The 14,371-nt window shown below is 38.6% G+C and overlaps 1 protein-coding gene across 3 annotated transcripts in view; it reads right to left on the bottom strand.

The window, feature by feature from the left end:
- UPP2 (uridine phosphorylase 2) overlaps window positions 1-14,134 on the bottom strand; it is a 44,721-nt gene extending 30,587 nt beyond the window's left edge. The window contains exons 1-2 of one of the 3 annotated variants that reach the window (XM_061184026.1): window positions 13,795-14,134; window positions 8,619-8,736 (exon numbers count right to left, since the gene is read on the bottom strand). In XM_061184026.1, the coding sequence (XP_061040009.1) occupies window positions 8,619-8,736; window positions 13,795-13,856 (180 nt within the window). In that variant the 5' untranslated portion in view covers window positions 13,857-14,134. The remainder of the gene's footprint in view (window positions 1-8,618; window positions 8,737-13,794) is intronic. The other 2 variants (XM_061184020.1, XM_061184031.1) reach the window with 2 other exon arrangements.
- Window positions 14,135-14,371: the final 237 nt, after the last annotated feature.

The raw sequence follows: 14,371 nt of genomic DNA, 5'->3' as shown, positions 1-14,371 counted from the left end.
TCTATTGAAATGGTCCACAGCCAGGTGGATTATGAGCTTATAAGGTTGGATAGTGGTTATGACAAAGTATGAGAATAAGTGCTGATAAAAATCTAGTCAGGTAGAGAGACAGATACCTAGATATGTAAATAATAGATCACTTTCTATCTCAAAAACATCAGTCTTTTTAGTTATTAATTAGATGTTCATGTTAGTTTATTAATTATGATAGATCATTTAATTAATCAGAATTATCCTTATGTAAGGGTCCTGGAAAAGTCATTGTGAGGCATGAACCTCAAACCTAACATTTGAATTCAGATAAAGTCCAATTAATGAGTATCAAAGACAGCCTTGATCAATTTACTCTTGGAGCATAAACATCAGAAACAGCAGTAGGAAAAGAGGTTCCACTGAAAAGATGAAGCAAAAGATTGAGGGAGGCCATGAAAGAGCAAAGAGCCGCTGACTGCAGAGGAGTAGGGAAATGGGCGGGTCACATCCGATCAGCCCGCACCATCACACCTGTGCCCTAGGAGAGATGGGAGGGGGAGGGAGCAATGTAGCCCCTACTGTTAATGAATATCATAGATTTATTTCTTCTCCTCCCCTGCCCCGCCACCCTTCCTTCCTTCTCCTCCTCCTCCTTCTTTGTCTAGCTAACCTCCTCCTCCTCTTCCTCCCCTTTCTTCAATGCCCCCTGTCAATTAATGGACTATTCTCAGTTACGATGACTCAAAAAGCCCAGCTAGTGCAGTGGGCAAGAACCCTGGAAATTGGACTTAGAAGAATTTGGTCCAAGTCCTAGCTCTGCCACTATATAGTGTAATTTGTTAACCACCTTTGACCACTCTGAATTCAATTTCCTTGTTTTATGGAGGAAATGAATATCTGCTACACCCACCTAAAAGAGGGAATGTGAAGATTTGAGATAGTGGATCTGAGAGCTTTTATTTTTGTTCTTGTAATTGCTAAAGGAGTGAATAAAAGTCACATGAAAACTGCACAATTCTCTAGTGGTGGGACTGTGATTAGGTGTAGGCCTTTTAGAAAACAAAAAAAATTTTTAAAGTTCATTCCCTTTGACCATTTCTGTAAATCATCTTAATAGACTTAAATGTGAAAAAATTATAGGTACAAAAATATCCATTTGAGTGCTGTTTATGATAGAAAATACTTCAACATTAAAGTCAGTAGTAGACTATGTAATGTATGGCACAGGCACTTGGCATCCATAAACCATGTGTTTCAAAGAGAACATTATAATATGGGGAAATGTTAATGACATAAAGTTAAGTGAAAAACACAGACTGTAAAGTTATGTAATTCCAACTATTTAAAAATCTATTTGTTAAAAAGAACTGAAAGAAAAGAAAATAGGTTGATGGCATCTTTGTTTAGCTGGTAGGGGTTTTTTTAGATGTGTTTTTAAAAATCATTGTTCTAGATTGGTTCAAGATGGCAGAGTAGAAGGACATGCGCTCACTCCCTCTTGCAAGAGCACTGGAATCACAACTAACTGCTGAACAATCATTGACAGGAAGACACTGGAACTCACCAAAAGAGATACCCCACATCCAAAGACAAAGGAGAAGCCTCAGTGAGATGGCAGGAGGGGTGCAATCACAATAAAATCAAATCCCATAACCACTAGGTGGGTGACTCACAAACTAGAGAACAATTATACCACAGAAGTCCACCCACTGGAGTGAAGGTTCTGAGCCCCACGTCAGGCTTCCCAAACTGGGGGTCCAGCAACGGAAGGAGGAATTCCCAGAGAATCAGACTTTGAAGGCTAGTGGGATTTGACTGTAGGACTTTGACAGGACTGGGTGAAATAGAGACTCCACTCTTAGAGGGCACACACAAAGTAGTGTGCACATCAAGACCCAGAGGGAAGGAACAGTGACCCCATAGGAGACTGAACCAGACCTACCTGCTAGTGTTGGAGGGTCTCCTGCAGAGGTGGGGGGTGGCTGTGGCTCACCATGGGGACAAGGACACTGGCTGCAGAAGTTCTGGGAAGTACTCCTTGGCATGAGCCCTCCCAGAGTCCACCATTAGCCCCACCAAACATCCTATAGCCTCCAGTGCTGGGCTGCTTCAGGCCAAACAACCAACAGGGAGGGAACTCAGCCCCACCCATCAGCAGACAAGCGGATTAAAGTTCTACTGAACACTGCCCACCAGAGCAACACCCAGCTCTGCCCACCACCAGTGCCTCCCATCAGGAAGCTTGCACAGGCCTCTTAGATAGCCTCATCCACCAGAGGACAGACAGCAGAAGCAAGAAGAACTACAATCCCGCAGCCTGTGGAACGAAAACCACATTCACAGAATGATAGACAAAATGAAAAGGCAGAGGACTATGTGTCAGATGAAGGAAAATGATAAAACCCCAGAAAAACAATTAAATGAAGTGGAGATAGGCAACCTTCCAGAAAAAGAATTCAGAATAATGATAGTGAAGATGATCCAGGACCTTGGAAAAAGAATGGAGGCAAAGATCGAGAAGATGCAAGAAATGTTTAACAAAGACCTAGAAGAATTAAAGAACAAACAAACACAGATGAACAATACAATAACTTAAATGAAAAATACACTAGAAGGAATCAAGAGCAGAATAACTGAGAAGTGACCTGGAAGACAGAGTGGTGGAATTCACTGCTGCAGAACAGAATAAAGAAAAAAGAATGAAAAGAAATGAAGACAGCCTAAGAGACCTCTGGGACAACATTAAACACACCAACATTCACATTATAGGGGTCGCAGAAGGAGAAGAGAGAGAGAAAGGACCCAAGAAAATGTTTGAAGAGATTATAGTCGAAAACCTCCCTAACATGGGAAAGGAAATAGCCACCTAAGTCCAGGAAGTGCAGAGAGTCCCAGGCAGGATAAACCCAAGGAGAAACATGCCAAGAAATATAGTAATCAAACTGACAAAAATTAAAGACAAAGAAAAATTATTAAAAGCAACAAGGGAAAAATGACAAATAACATATAAAGGAACTCCCATAAGATTAACAGCTGATTTCTCAGAAGAAATTCTACAAGCCAGACAGGAGTGGCACGATATATTTAAAGTGATGAAAGGAGAGAACCTACAACCAAGATTACTCTACCCAGCAAGGATCTCATTCAGATTCGACAGAGAAATCAAAAGCTTTACAGACAAACAAAAGCTAAGAGAATTCAGCACCACTGAACCAGCTGTACAACAAATGCTAAAGGAACTTCTCTAAGTGGGAAACACAAGAGAAGAAAAGGACCTACAAAAACAAACACAAAACAATTAAGAAAATGGTAATAGGAACATATGTATGGATAATTACCTTAAATATGAATGGATTAAATGCTCCAACCAAAAGACACAGGCTCGCTGAATGGATACAAAAACAAGACCCATATATATGCTGTCTACAGACGACCACTTGAGACCTAAGGACACATACAGACTGAAAGTGAGGGAATGGAAAAAGATACTCCATGCAAATGGAAATCAAAAGAAAGCTGGAGTAGCAATACTCATATCAGATAAAGTAGACTTTAAAATAAAGAATGTCACAAGAGACAAGGAAGGACACTACATAATGATCAAGGGATCAATCCAAGAAGAAGATATAACAATTATAAATGTATATGCACCCAACATAGGAGCACCTCAATACATAAGGCAAATGCTAGCAGCTATAAAAGAGGAAATCAACAGTAACACAATAACAGTGGGGCACTTTAACACCTCACTTACACCAGTGGACATATTATGCAGACAGAAAATTAATAAGCATGGACTTGAGGACACGGGGAGGGGGAAGGGTAAGCTGGGACGAAGTGAGAGAGTGGCATTGACATATATACACTACCAAATGTAAAATAGATAGCTAGTGGGAAGCAGCCACATAGCACAGGGAGATCAGCTCAATGCTTTGTGACCACCTAGAGGGGTGGGATAAGGAGGGTGGGAAGGAGACACAAGAGGGAGGGGATATGGGGATATATGTGTACGTATAGCTGATTCACTTTGTTATACAGCAGAAACTAACACAACATTGTGAAGCAATTATACTCCAATAAAGATGTTAAAAAGAAAGAAAATTAATAAGGAAACAGAAGCTTTAAAAGACACAAAAGACCAGATTGATTTAACTGATGATTATCGGACATTCCATCCAAAAACAGCAGATTACACTTTCTTCTCAAGTGCACACGGAACATTCTCGAGGATAGATCACATCTTGGGTCACAAATCAAGCCTCGGGAAATTTAAGAAAACTGAAATCATATCAAGCATCTTTTCCGACCACAGCACTATGAGATTAGAAATAAATTACAGGGAAAGAAATGTAAAAAACACAAGCACATGGAAGCTAAACAATATGTTACTAAATAACCAAGAGATCACTGAAGAAATCAAAGAGGAAATCAAAAAATACCTAGAGACAAGTGACAATGAAAACATGGTGACCCCAAACCTATGGGGTGCAGCAAAAGCAGTCCTAAGAGGGAAGTTTATAGCAATACAATCCTACCTCAAGAAACAAGAAAAACCGCAAATAAATAATCTAACCTTAAACCTAAAGGAACTAGAGAAAGAAGAACAAACAAAACCCAAAGTTAGTAGATGGAAAGAAATCATAAAGGTCAGAGCAGAAAGAAATGAAATAGAAACAAAGAAAACAATAGCAAAGATCAATAAAACTAAAAGCTGGTTCTTTGAGAAGATAAACAAAATTGATAAACCTTTAGCTAGACTCATCAAGAAAAATAGGGAGATGACTTAAATCAATAAAGTTAGCAATGAAAAAGGAGAAGTTACAACGGACACCACAGAAATACAAAGAATCATAAGAGACTACTACAAGCAATTCTATGCCAATAAAATGGATAACCTGGAAGAAATGGACAAATTCTTAGAAAGGTATAACCTTTCAAGACTAAACCAGGAAGAAACAGAAAATATGAACAAACCAATCACAAGTAATGAAATTGAAACTGTGATGAAAAATCTTCCAACAAACAAAAGTCCAGGACCAGATGACTTCACAGGTGAATTCTATCAAACATTTAGAGAAGAGCTAACACCCATCCTTCTCAAACCCTTCCAAAAAATTGCAGAGGAAGGAACACTCCCAAACTCATTCTACGAGGCCACCATCACCCTGATTCCAAAACCAGACAAAGATACTACAAAAAAAGAAAGTTACAGACCAATATCACTGATGAATATAGATGCAAAAATCCTCAACAAAATACTAGCAAACAGAATCCAACAACACATTAAAAGGATCATACACCATGATCAAGTGGGATTTATCCCAGGGATGCAAGGATTCTTCAATATACAAAAAAATCAATCAATGTGATACACCATATTAACAAATTGGAGAATAAAAACCATATGATCATCTCAGTAGATGCAGAAAAAGCTTTTGACAACATTCAACACCAATTTATTGATAAAAACTCTCCAGAAAGTGGGCATAGAGGGAACCTACCTCAACACAATAAAGGCCATATATGACAAACCCACAACAAACATCATTCTCAATGGTGAAAAACTGAAAGCATTTCCTCTAAGATCAGGAACAAGACAAGGATGTCCACTCTCGCCACTGTTATTCAGCATAGGTTTGGAAGTCCTAGCCATGGCAATCAGAGAAGAAAAAGAAATAAAAGGAATACAAATTGGAAAAGAAGAAGTAAAACTGTCACTGTTTGCAGATGACATGATACTGTACATAGATAATCCTAAGGATGCCACCAGAAAACTACTAGAGCTGATCAATGATTTGGTAAAGTTGCAGGATACAAAATTAATGCACAGAGGGACTTCCTTGATGGCGCAGTGGTTAAGAATCTGCCTGCCAATGCAGGGGACACGAGTTCGAGCCCTGGTCCAGGAAGATCCCACATGCCGCAGAGCAATTAAGCCCGTGTGCCACAAATACTGAGCATGCGCTCTAGAGCCTGCAAGCCACAACTACTGAGCCCGCATGCCACAACTAGTGAAGCCCGCGCGCCTCGAGCCCGTGCTCTGCAACAAGAGAAGCCACCACAATAAGCCCACGCACCGCAGCAAAGAGTAGCCCCCACTCGCCGCAGATAGAGAAACCCCATGCAAAGCAACGAAGACCCCATCGCAGCCAAATAAATAAATAAATAAATAAATAAATAAAAATTAATGCACAGAAATCTCTTGCATTCCTATACACTAATGATGAAAAATCTGAAAGAGAAATTATGGAAACAATCCCATTCACCATTGCAACAAAAAGAATAAAATACCTAGGAATAAACCTACCTAGGGAAACAAAAGACCTGTATGCAGGAAACTATAAGACACTGATGAAAGAAATTAAAGATGATACAAACAGATAGAGAGATATACCATGTTCTTGGATTGGAAGAATCAATATTGTGAAAATGACTCTACTACCCAAAGCAATCTACAGATTCAGTGGAATCCCTATCAAATTACCAATGGCATTTTTTACAGAACTAGGACCAAAAATCTTAAAATCTGTATGGAGACACAAAATACCCCAAATAGCCAAAGTAATCTTGAGGTAAAAAAACGGAGCTGGAGGAATCAGACTCCCTGACTTCAGACTATACTACAAAGCTACAGTAATCAAGACAATATGGTGCTGGCACAAAAACAGAAATATAGATCAATGGAACAGGATAGAAAGCCCAGAGATAAACCCACGCACCTATGGTCAACTAGTCTATGACAAAGGAGGCAAGGATATACAACGGAGAAAAGACAGTCTCTTCAATAAGTGGTGCTGGGAAAACTGGACAACTACATGTAAAAGAATGAAATTAGAACACTCTCTAACACCGTACACAAAAATAAACTCAAAATGGATGAAAGACCTAAATGTAAGACTGGACACTATAAAACTCTTAGAGGAAAACATAGGAAGAACACTCTTTGACATAAATCACAGCAGGATCTGTTTTGATCCACCTCCTAGAGCAATGGAAATAAAAACAAAAATAAACAAATGGGACCTAATGAAACTTAAAAGCTTTTGCACAGCAAAGGAAACCATAAACAAGATGAAAAGACAATCCTCAGAATGGGAGAAAATATTTGCTGACAAATCAATGGACAAAGGATTAATCTCCAAAATATATAAACAGCTCATGCAGCTCAATATTAAAAAAAACAAACAACCCAATCCACAAATGGGCAGAAGACCTAAAGAGACATTTCTCCAAAGAAGACATGCAGATGGCCAAGAGGCACATGAAAATCTGCTCAACATCACTAATTATTAGAGAAATGCAAATCAAAACTGCAATGAGGTATCACCTTACACCAGTTAGAATGGGCATCATCAGAAAATCTACAAACAACAAATGCTGGAGAGGGTGTGGAGAAAAGGGAACCCTCTTGCCCTGTTGGTGGGAATGTAAATTGATACAGCCAATATGGAGAACAGTATGGAGGTTCCTTAAAAAACTAAAAACTAGAATTACCATATGACCCAGCAATCCCACTACTGGGCATATACCCAGAGAAAACCATAATTCAAAAAGACACATGCACCCCAATGTTCATTGCAACACTATTTACAATAGTCAGGTCATGGAAGCAACCTAAATGCCCATTGACAGACGAATGGATAAAGAAGATGTGGTACATATGTACAATGGAATATTACTCAGCCATAAAAAGGAACGAAATTGGGTCATTTGTAGAGACGTGGATGGATCTAGAGACTTTCATACAGAATGAAGTAAGTCAGAAAGAGAAAAAATATCGTATATTAACGCATATATGTAGAATCTAGAAAAATGGTACTGATGAACCAGTTTGCAAGGCAGAAATAGAGACACAGATGTAGAGAACAAACGTATGGACACTAAGGGGGGACAGCTGGGGTCGGGGTGGAGGGGGAATGGTGGTGGTGGGGTGAATTGGGAGATTGAGATTGACATATATACACTAATATATATAAAATACGTAACTAATAAGAACTTGCTGTATTAAAATAAATTTAATTTAAAAAATAAAATCTTTGTTCTTATTTATATTTTTCCAAATTTAAATAATGAACATGAGCCATTTTTATAATTAAATATATATTAAGATAAATAACACTGACATAAAATTTTCCTAGTAGCGTTCCGGAAACAATTATTTCATAATATTTTATTATGAAATAACAAAAATCTTAATAATATGAAATATTGAATAATGGTTGTTTTCAAGAAGTGGTATAAGATAGTATTGTTAGTTTTGTTGAGTTATTTCATGATTTGATAAAATAAGAATTAGTGAGGTTCATCTATAAATGAAGATGTTAAACAGTGAACTGAATCGTAATGAATTCTGAACACCCAGCAGTATTGTCAATAAAATTGTATTTATCTCTAGGGACCAGAAGAGTCAAATAACCATGTTTGCATTAGATATAGTTTGGGAACCTTTATATCTTGTTAAGGTGGAAATGACTGTTCATGATGTACACATTCTAAATTGTTTCAGAGAACGAGCACAGCTTTTGTTCCTATTGGGACCTCTGACATTTCTCTAGCCAAAAGTGTAAAGTTTATGTTAGGAACATAAGGAGAAATATCACCAGAGGAAACTCAATTGTTTTTCCTAAAGTTAGAAATACTTTTACCTTTACATCCCCAAACATTTCTGGTAGGTTGTGTGTTTTTGTTCCTAAATCCAAGTGATAGAGAACATCTTCATCCATAGAGTCCAGGTAAGGATTTTTAACATGAACAAAACCTTTTCTGAAAAAAATAATACAAAGAAGATGTAAAGGAATTTGGAGGGATACCACACAAAAGGGAAATATCAGTCTACACCTATGATAACCACTAGCCCAAATATTGGACAAAAACCTTCATTTAGGATTAATTGATTTGTAAGGAAGCAGTGTGGTATAATAATGAATAAAAATAGCTAATATTTGTTGTGCACTTACTATGTACCAGGCATAGCATTAAGCATGAAAATTCTACAATGTCATGAAAACTGCATATAATAAATACATTATCTCGTTTAATCCCATGACCATTCTATTAGGTAAGTAATACTAATAATTCATAAGAAGCCAAGGCTTACAGAAGTTGAGAAACTTGTGCAAGATTATACAACCAGTAGATTACAGAACAGTCATTTCTACCCAATTCTGTCCAGCCCTGGTGGCTATTTTCTTTCTTCGAAAGAGAGGCTGTGTAACATAAGCTACTGGGCTCTGGAATCAGACTGCCTGGATTCCCCTGCCAGTTCAACCATATATATACTAATTGTGCAACCTTGGGTATATTATTTTATCTTTGTTCTTTGGCTTCCTCATCTGTAAGATTGGTATAGTGAAAATAATAACTGCTTTGCAAGATTGCCTAAGGCCTGAATGAGATAATGTTTGTAACACAGCTGATGTACAGTGAACATAGAATAACTAACTCTCATTCTTACACCTCCCAACATGGAGGACCTGACAGGTACTAGCTTTAGAGAGACTGACATGAAAAAGTAGGGTGTGGCAAAGAATGCAATGTGTTCATCAAACCCCAATTCTTTTTCTTCCTGGGCACATTGCTAGACCACATTCCCAGCTTCTCTTGCAGTAAAGTGAGGTCATATGACTGAGTTCTGGCCATTGGAATGTGGGTGGGAGTGATGTGTCTACTTCTAGGCCTGGCTCCTAAAAAACCAGTATCTCCCTCAAATGTGTTTCTCTTCCTCTCTCTCTCAATGGATGTGCAGAGTAGACACCAGTCCTTTACTCCATCAGCCTGTTTTGGATTGAGCAAGAAGCCACTGACATTTTAAACAACATTAGCCTGCTGACCAATAAGAGGTTCTTTGTTAACATACTATGAAATGATCTTTTTTCATTAGAAGATCTAAATGAGAAGTAAGTGAAGCAGGATGATGGGGTCAAAACAGAAAGCTGAGTAGGATCCTGGAGAGACTGAATGTAGGTATAATAGGGGAAAAGGAAGAATAAACAGGCACAGAGTTCTCGAGAAACAGGATTTAGAGCTTATAAAAAAGAAATGCTCAAGAAAAAGCATGAAGGAAAAGAAGTGAGACTAAAGAGCTTGGAGAAAGGGGAAGTGATAAAGTGAAAGACCTAATTTTAGTAATCATGTGAAACCATAAGAGTACAAAGTTATTGTAATAAGGAAAGTAAGACTTAAAAACAGAAGGTAAGGTAAGAAAGAGGACACTTCAATGTAGAAACTCTATTTTCCAGCAGCCTTCTTCCACCAGATGCCCAGAAGAGAATGTGGAGATATTACTAAGAAGCCAATGGAAAGACAAGCTTACCAGAAAGAAAGGACTACAACTAGGAGGCCTTAAAGCCATTCTTTTTTAAAAAATTCATTTTGTTGTAGTATAGTTGATTTACACTGTTGTGTTAATTTCTGCTGTACAGCAAGGTGTTTCAGTTATACATATACATATATTCTTTTTCATATTCTTTTCCATTATGGTTTATCCCAGGATCCTGAATATAGTTCCCTGTGCTGTACAGTAGGACCTTTTTGTTTATCCATTCTATACATACTAGTTTGCATCTGCTAATCCCAAACTCATAATCCATCCCTCCCCCATCCCCTCTCCCCATTGGCAACCACAAATCTGTTCTTTATGTCTGTGAGTCTGTTTCTGTTTCATAGATACGTTCATTTGTGTCATATTTTAGATTCCACATATAAGTGGTATCATATGGTATTTGTCTTAAAGCCATTCTTTTTTTTTTTTTTTTTTTTTTATTTGTTTATTTATTTATTTATTTTTGGCTGAGTTGGGTCTTCATTGCTGCGCACAGGCTTTCTCTAGTTGCAGCAAGCAGGGCTACTCTTCCTTGCGGTGCACGGGCTTCTCATTGTGGTGGCCTCTTTTGTTGCAGAGCACGGACTCTAGGTGCACGGGCTTCAGTAGTTGTGGCTCGCGGGCTCTAGAGCGTAGGCTTAGTAGTTGTGGCACATGGGCTTAGTTGCTCCGCGGCATGTGGGATCTTCCCTGACCAGGGCTCGAACCCATGTCCCCTGCATTGGCAGGCGGATTCTTAACCACTGCGCCATCAGGGAAGCCCCTAAAGCCATTCTTGATGTCAGCCCATCACTCCATTACCCAGTGCAGTTCAGTGGTTACCCGTTCGCTCCCACTCATCTTGGGTGTGACATCCCAGCACACCCTGGCCATATCATCCATTCTGGTGATGCCGTGGCTGCCAGCCCTCCTGCCCTTTCCCCTACTGCATGAACACTGCCTCACACCACAGTGGATCCAGCCATCTTTACCAAGAACCATCTGGAACTTCTCTGCTCTACGGTCCTCCCATTTCCCTCCAAATACCTTAAAACATCTTAACAAAAACCTTGTATGTTTCTGTATCTCCAATGGTCCTCAACCTGATTGTGCATTAAGATCACCAGGGGGTTTTGAAGAAAACACTGTTGCTCAGGACCCAATTAATTTAGACTCTGAAATTATTTTTTAAATCTTCCTGGATGATCTGATGTGCAGCTGAAGTTAAGAACCCCTGCTTTAGGCCTTTGTTCCTGAAACATCCTTCTCCTTGCCCTCAGTTTTTCACCTATTAGTATCCTACTCATTCTTCAAGGTCAAATTCAAATATCACTTCCTCTGTGAAGGCTTTTCCAAGTATCTTTCCTCTCTGGTCAGTATGAATTCCCCCCCACTGTGCTCCTAAAGCATTTATTTGGCATTTCATATGTTAATTTTCTGCCTTCCCAGAAAGATTTTGAATTCCCTCATGCAAGCTGTCTCATGTATCTTTTTTAATTCCTAAATCTTTAAAAATTTTATTTGTTGAACTAACTGTTCAGGAAGTAGAACAGGAATACTATTAATTTCAAAAACATTTAGGATAACAGATTCTTAATTAGTTAGCGGATCATAGCTGGTTTCAAAAAGAAAGCATTCCATGATGTTAGTGCACTTTCCTACATCAGAAAAAGCCTCAAAGCCTCAAAGCAGAAGGACACCTTCTTTCTTCTCTTGCTGAGGGGCAAGAAGATATTTACCCACTGTGCCTTGCTAGGCAAAGTGTGGTCAATGAACCAGGAGCGTCAGCAGCATCGCCTGGACAGCTTGTTAGAAATGCCAAATCTCAGTCCCTACCCTAGACATACTCAATTACATTCTGAATTTTGACTAACTCTTACGTGATTCCCATGCACATTAAAGTTTGAGAAACACTGCCATACACTTTATCTTCCAGTTTCTATTATGCTTTCTGTTTTACTCTGCCAAAACTGCTTTCACTATCTGGAGATTTTTCCTTTGGATTCCCAGCTGAATCTGTGAATCATCACTCTATGAAAGAGTGTCATTCATCTACTCCAGTGAGTCAAACTCTAACTACATATCAGAGTCACCCGTGGTGCTTTAAAAAGTACTGATACCTGGGCCCAACTCCTAGAAATTCTGATTCAGCTGGTCAAGGAGATCTGGGACTTTGTATTTTTTAAATCACTGATCTACTCTACCTCTCCTATCTTCAAGAAGAAATTCTCAGACTGGGATAACCATTAATTATATTCTCTTGTGTTAATTATAATACTCTTCTTAATTCATTCTTTAGTTTTCTTTGATGTCTGTCCCAATGTCTAATGATCTCTTGGTCCAAAAATTGGGGTAGGGAGATGTCTGTAGAAGATTTTTATTCCATTAGGCTCACCAAGAAGCACTTCTAAGATGATCACTCTATCAGTGACCAAAGGAAGGACCAATTTGGGGTATCATGCCAAATTTAACCCAGTGTGAATCAGACAATTGCAATACTTCAATCTTTCCAAGATACATAATTTTTATTAAATAGACTTGCATTTACTGTTTTCTCCTCTATCTTGTTTTTCATTTTTTCCCAAAAACATAAGCCAAAGATGCAGTTGGGAATAAAGTCTTTTAGCAAACTATGACATGGTACATAGCATGGTCAGTATTAAATATTGGTAACCAAAGTAAAGTGCTGGGTGAGAAGTCTTTCCATTTTACCATTACCTTCATCTTCATAATGTTTCCTTTTCCCTCTCCTTGGCTTCCCTGAAGAAATGAACACAGTGGGAGGCTACCTCTGTTTGGGATGGGTAAATGGAGCATTTTCTGAAATGCTGTCCTGATGGAGCCTTTAAGCCAGACATTTAGAGGGAACTTGCAAAAATTCCTTAAGCCTCATGAAGATTAATGCTCTATTATGTTCTGTGAACCTGGGGCAGGAATTGGAGCTAAATTTGCAGACAGCTTTGGCAGATTTATGTCTACCCCTGAGATGAATAACCTACACGGTATTTTAGAAGTGCATTCTATGTAAAGTCCATCACAAAGCACGTGAAATCACTTCATAATAAGCTGCAACACAGTTAAATCTCCCTTAGACACTGGGAGGCCCCTTTAATTATTTCTCAGATACAGCCCACAGTCCTGGGATTAAAGACTGAACTCCAGGCTGAATTCCAGGCTGAACTGTGAATTCGTTCATTCATGCATGTTGGTTCAACATTTGCATGTTTTTTGTGACTTGTTTTGCCCCACTTTCTTTTTTCTTTAATTGAGATGTGATTGACATATTGCCCCACTTTCTTAGGTGAGCTAACCCCTTCCAAGAACTGAGAAATGAAAATGCCATTGAGAAGAAAGTTGGCATTGTTTTTATTTCGTTTTGTATTCTGAACTGTGTTCCAGCTATATGATCTCTAAACTTAAGAAACTTACATAACTGTAGAAATCCATCTTCTGAATATTTGATATAAAATCCAAAGAACTTCCCATCTCATCAAAACCAATAAAAGATTAAAATTACTCACCCAACATATGTATTCCTCTCAGATCTCATGGATGTATTGGAAGCAGGAAAACTGGAAGTCATACTTTGTATTATGAGGATAGTCACTCTTAAGTTGATATCAGGAAAGAAAAATATTGTGATTTACTATTAAATTATGGATCAAATTATGGTAGAATGACAATTAAGAATGCCACTCTCCCTTAAAACTTGTTTTCTTCTGAAATTGCTAATGGAACTTTTCCCTTAGCATTCTAAACTCCCTCATTAATTCAAAAATATTCTCTCTGACATGGCCTTTTAAACTACAGCCCAGCTCTCGGAGCAACACTTCCCCAAGAAGATAGGTTCCCTTTGAAGGTGTGGCATCCTACCTCTTTAATAGGATAGGTTGGTTGGCTTGTTAACTGTTGACCAGCGCACCTTTCCCTTACATCTGGCCTTGGTCCAGCATGGGTCTGGGGTAGCACACAGACTTATTTACTTTTAGACAACTGTATATGGTTGCAAGTCCTCCATTGATTTCCATAACAAATCCACCAGGTTGTCTCAGAATGTGTCCGGTACACGTGAGAACTTTCAGTTCCCAAACATTTCAT

Source organism: Eubalaena glacialis, chromosome 1, assembly GCF_028564815.1.
Source record: "Eubalaena glacialis isolate mEubGla1 chromosome 1, mEubGla1.1.hap2.+ XY, whole genome shotgun sequence".
NCBI classification, from domain to species: Eukaryota; Metazoa; Chordata; class Mammalia; order Artiodactyla; family Balaenidae; genus Eubalaena; species Eubalaena glacialis.
Note: the sequence above shows the minus strand (reverse complement) of the source record. Positions and strands in the feature narration are given on the sequence as shown.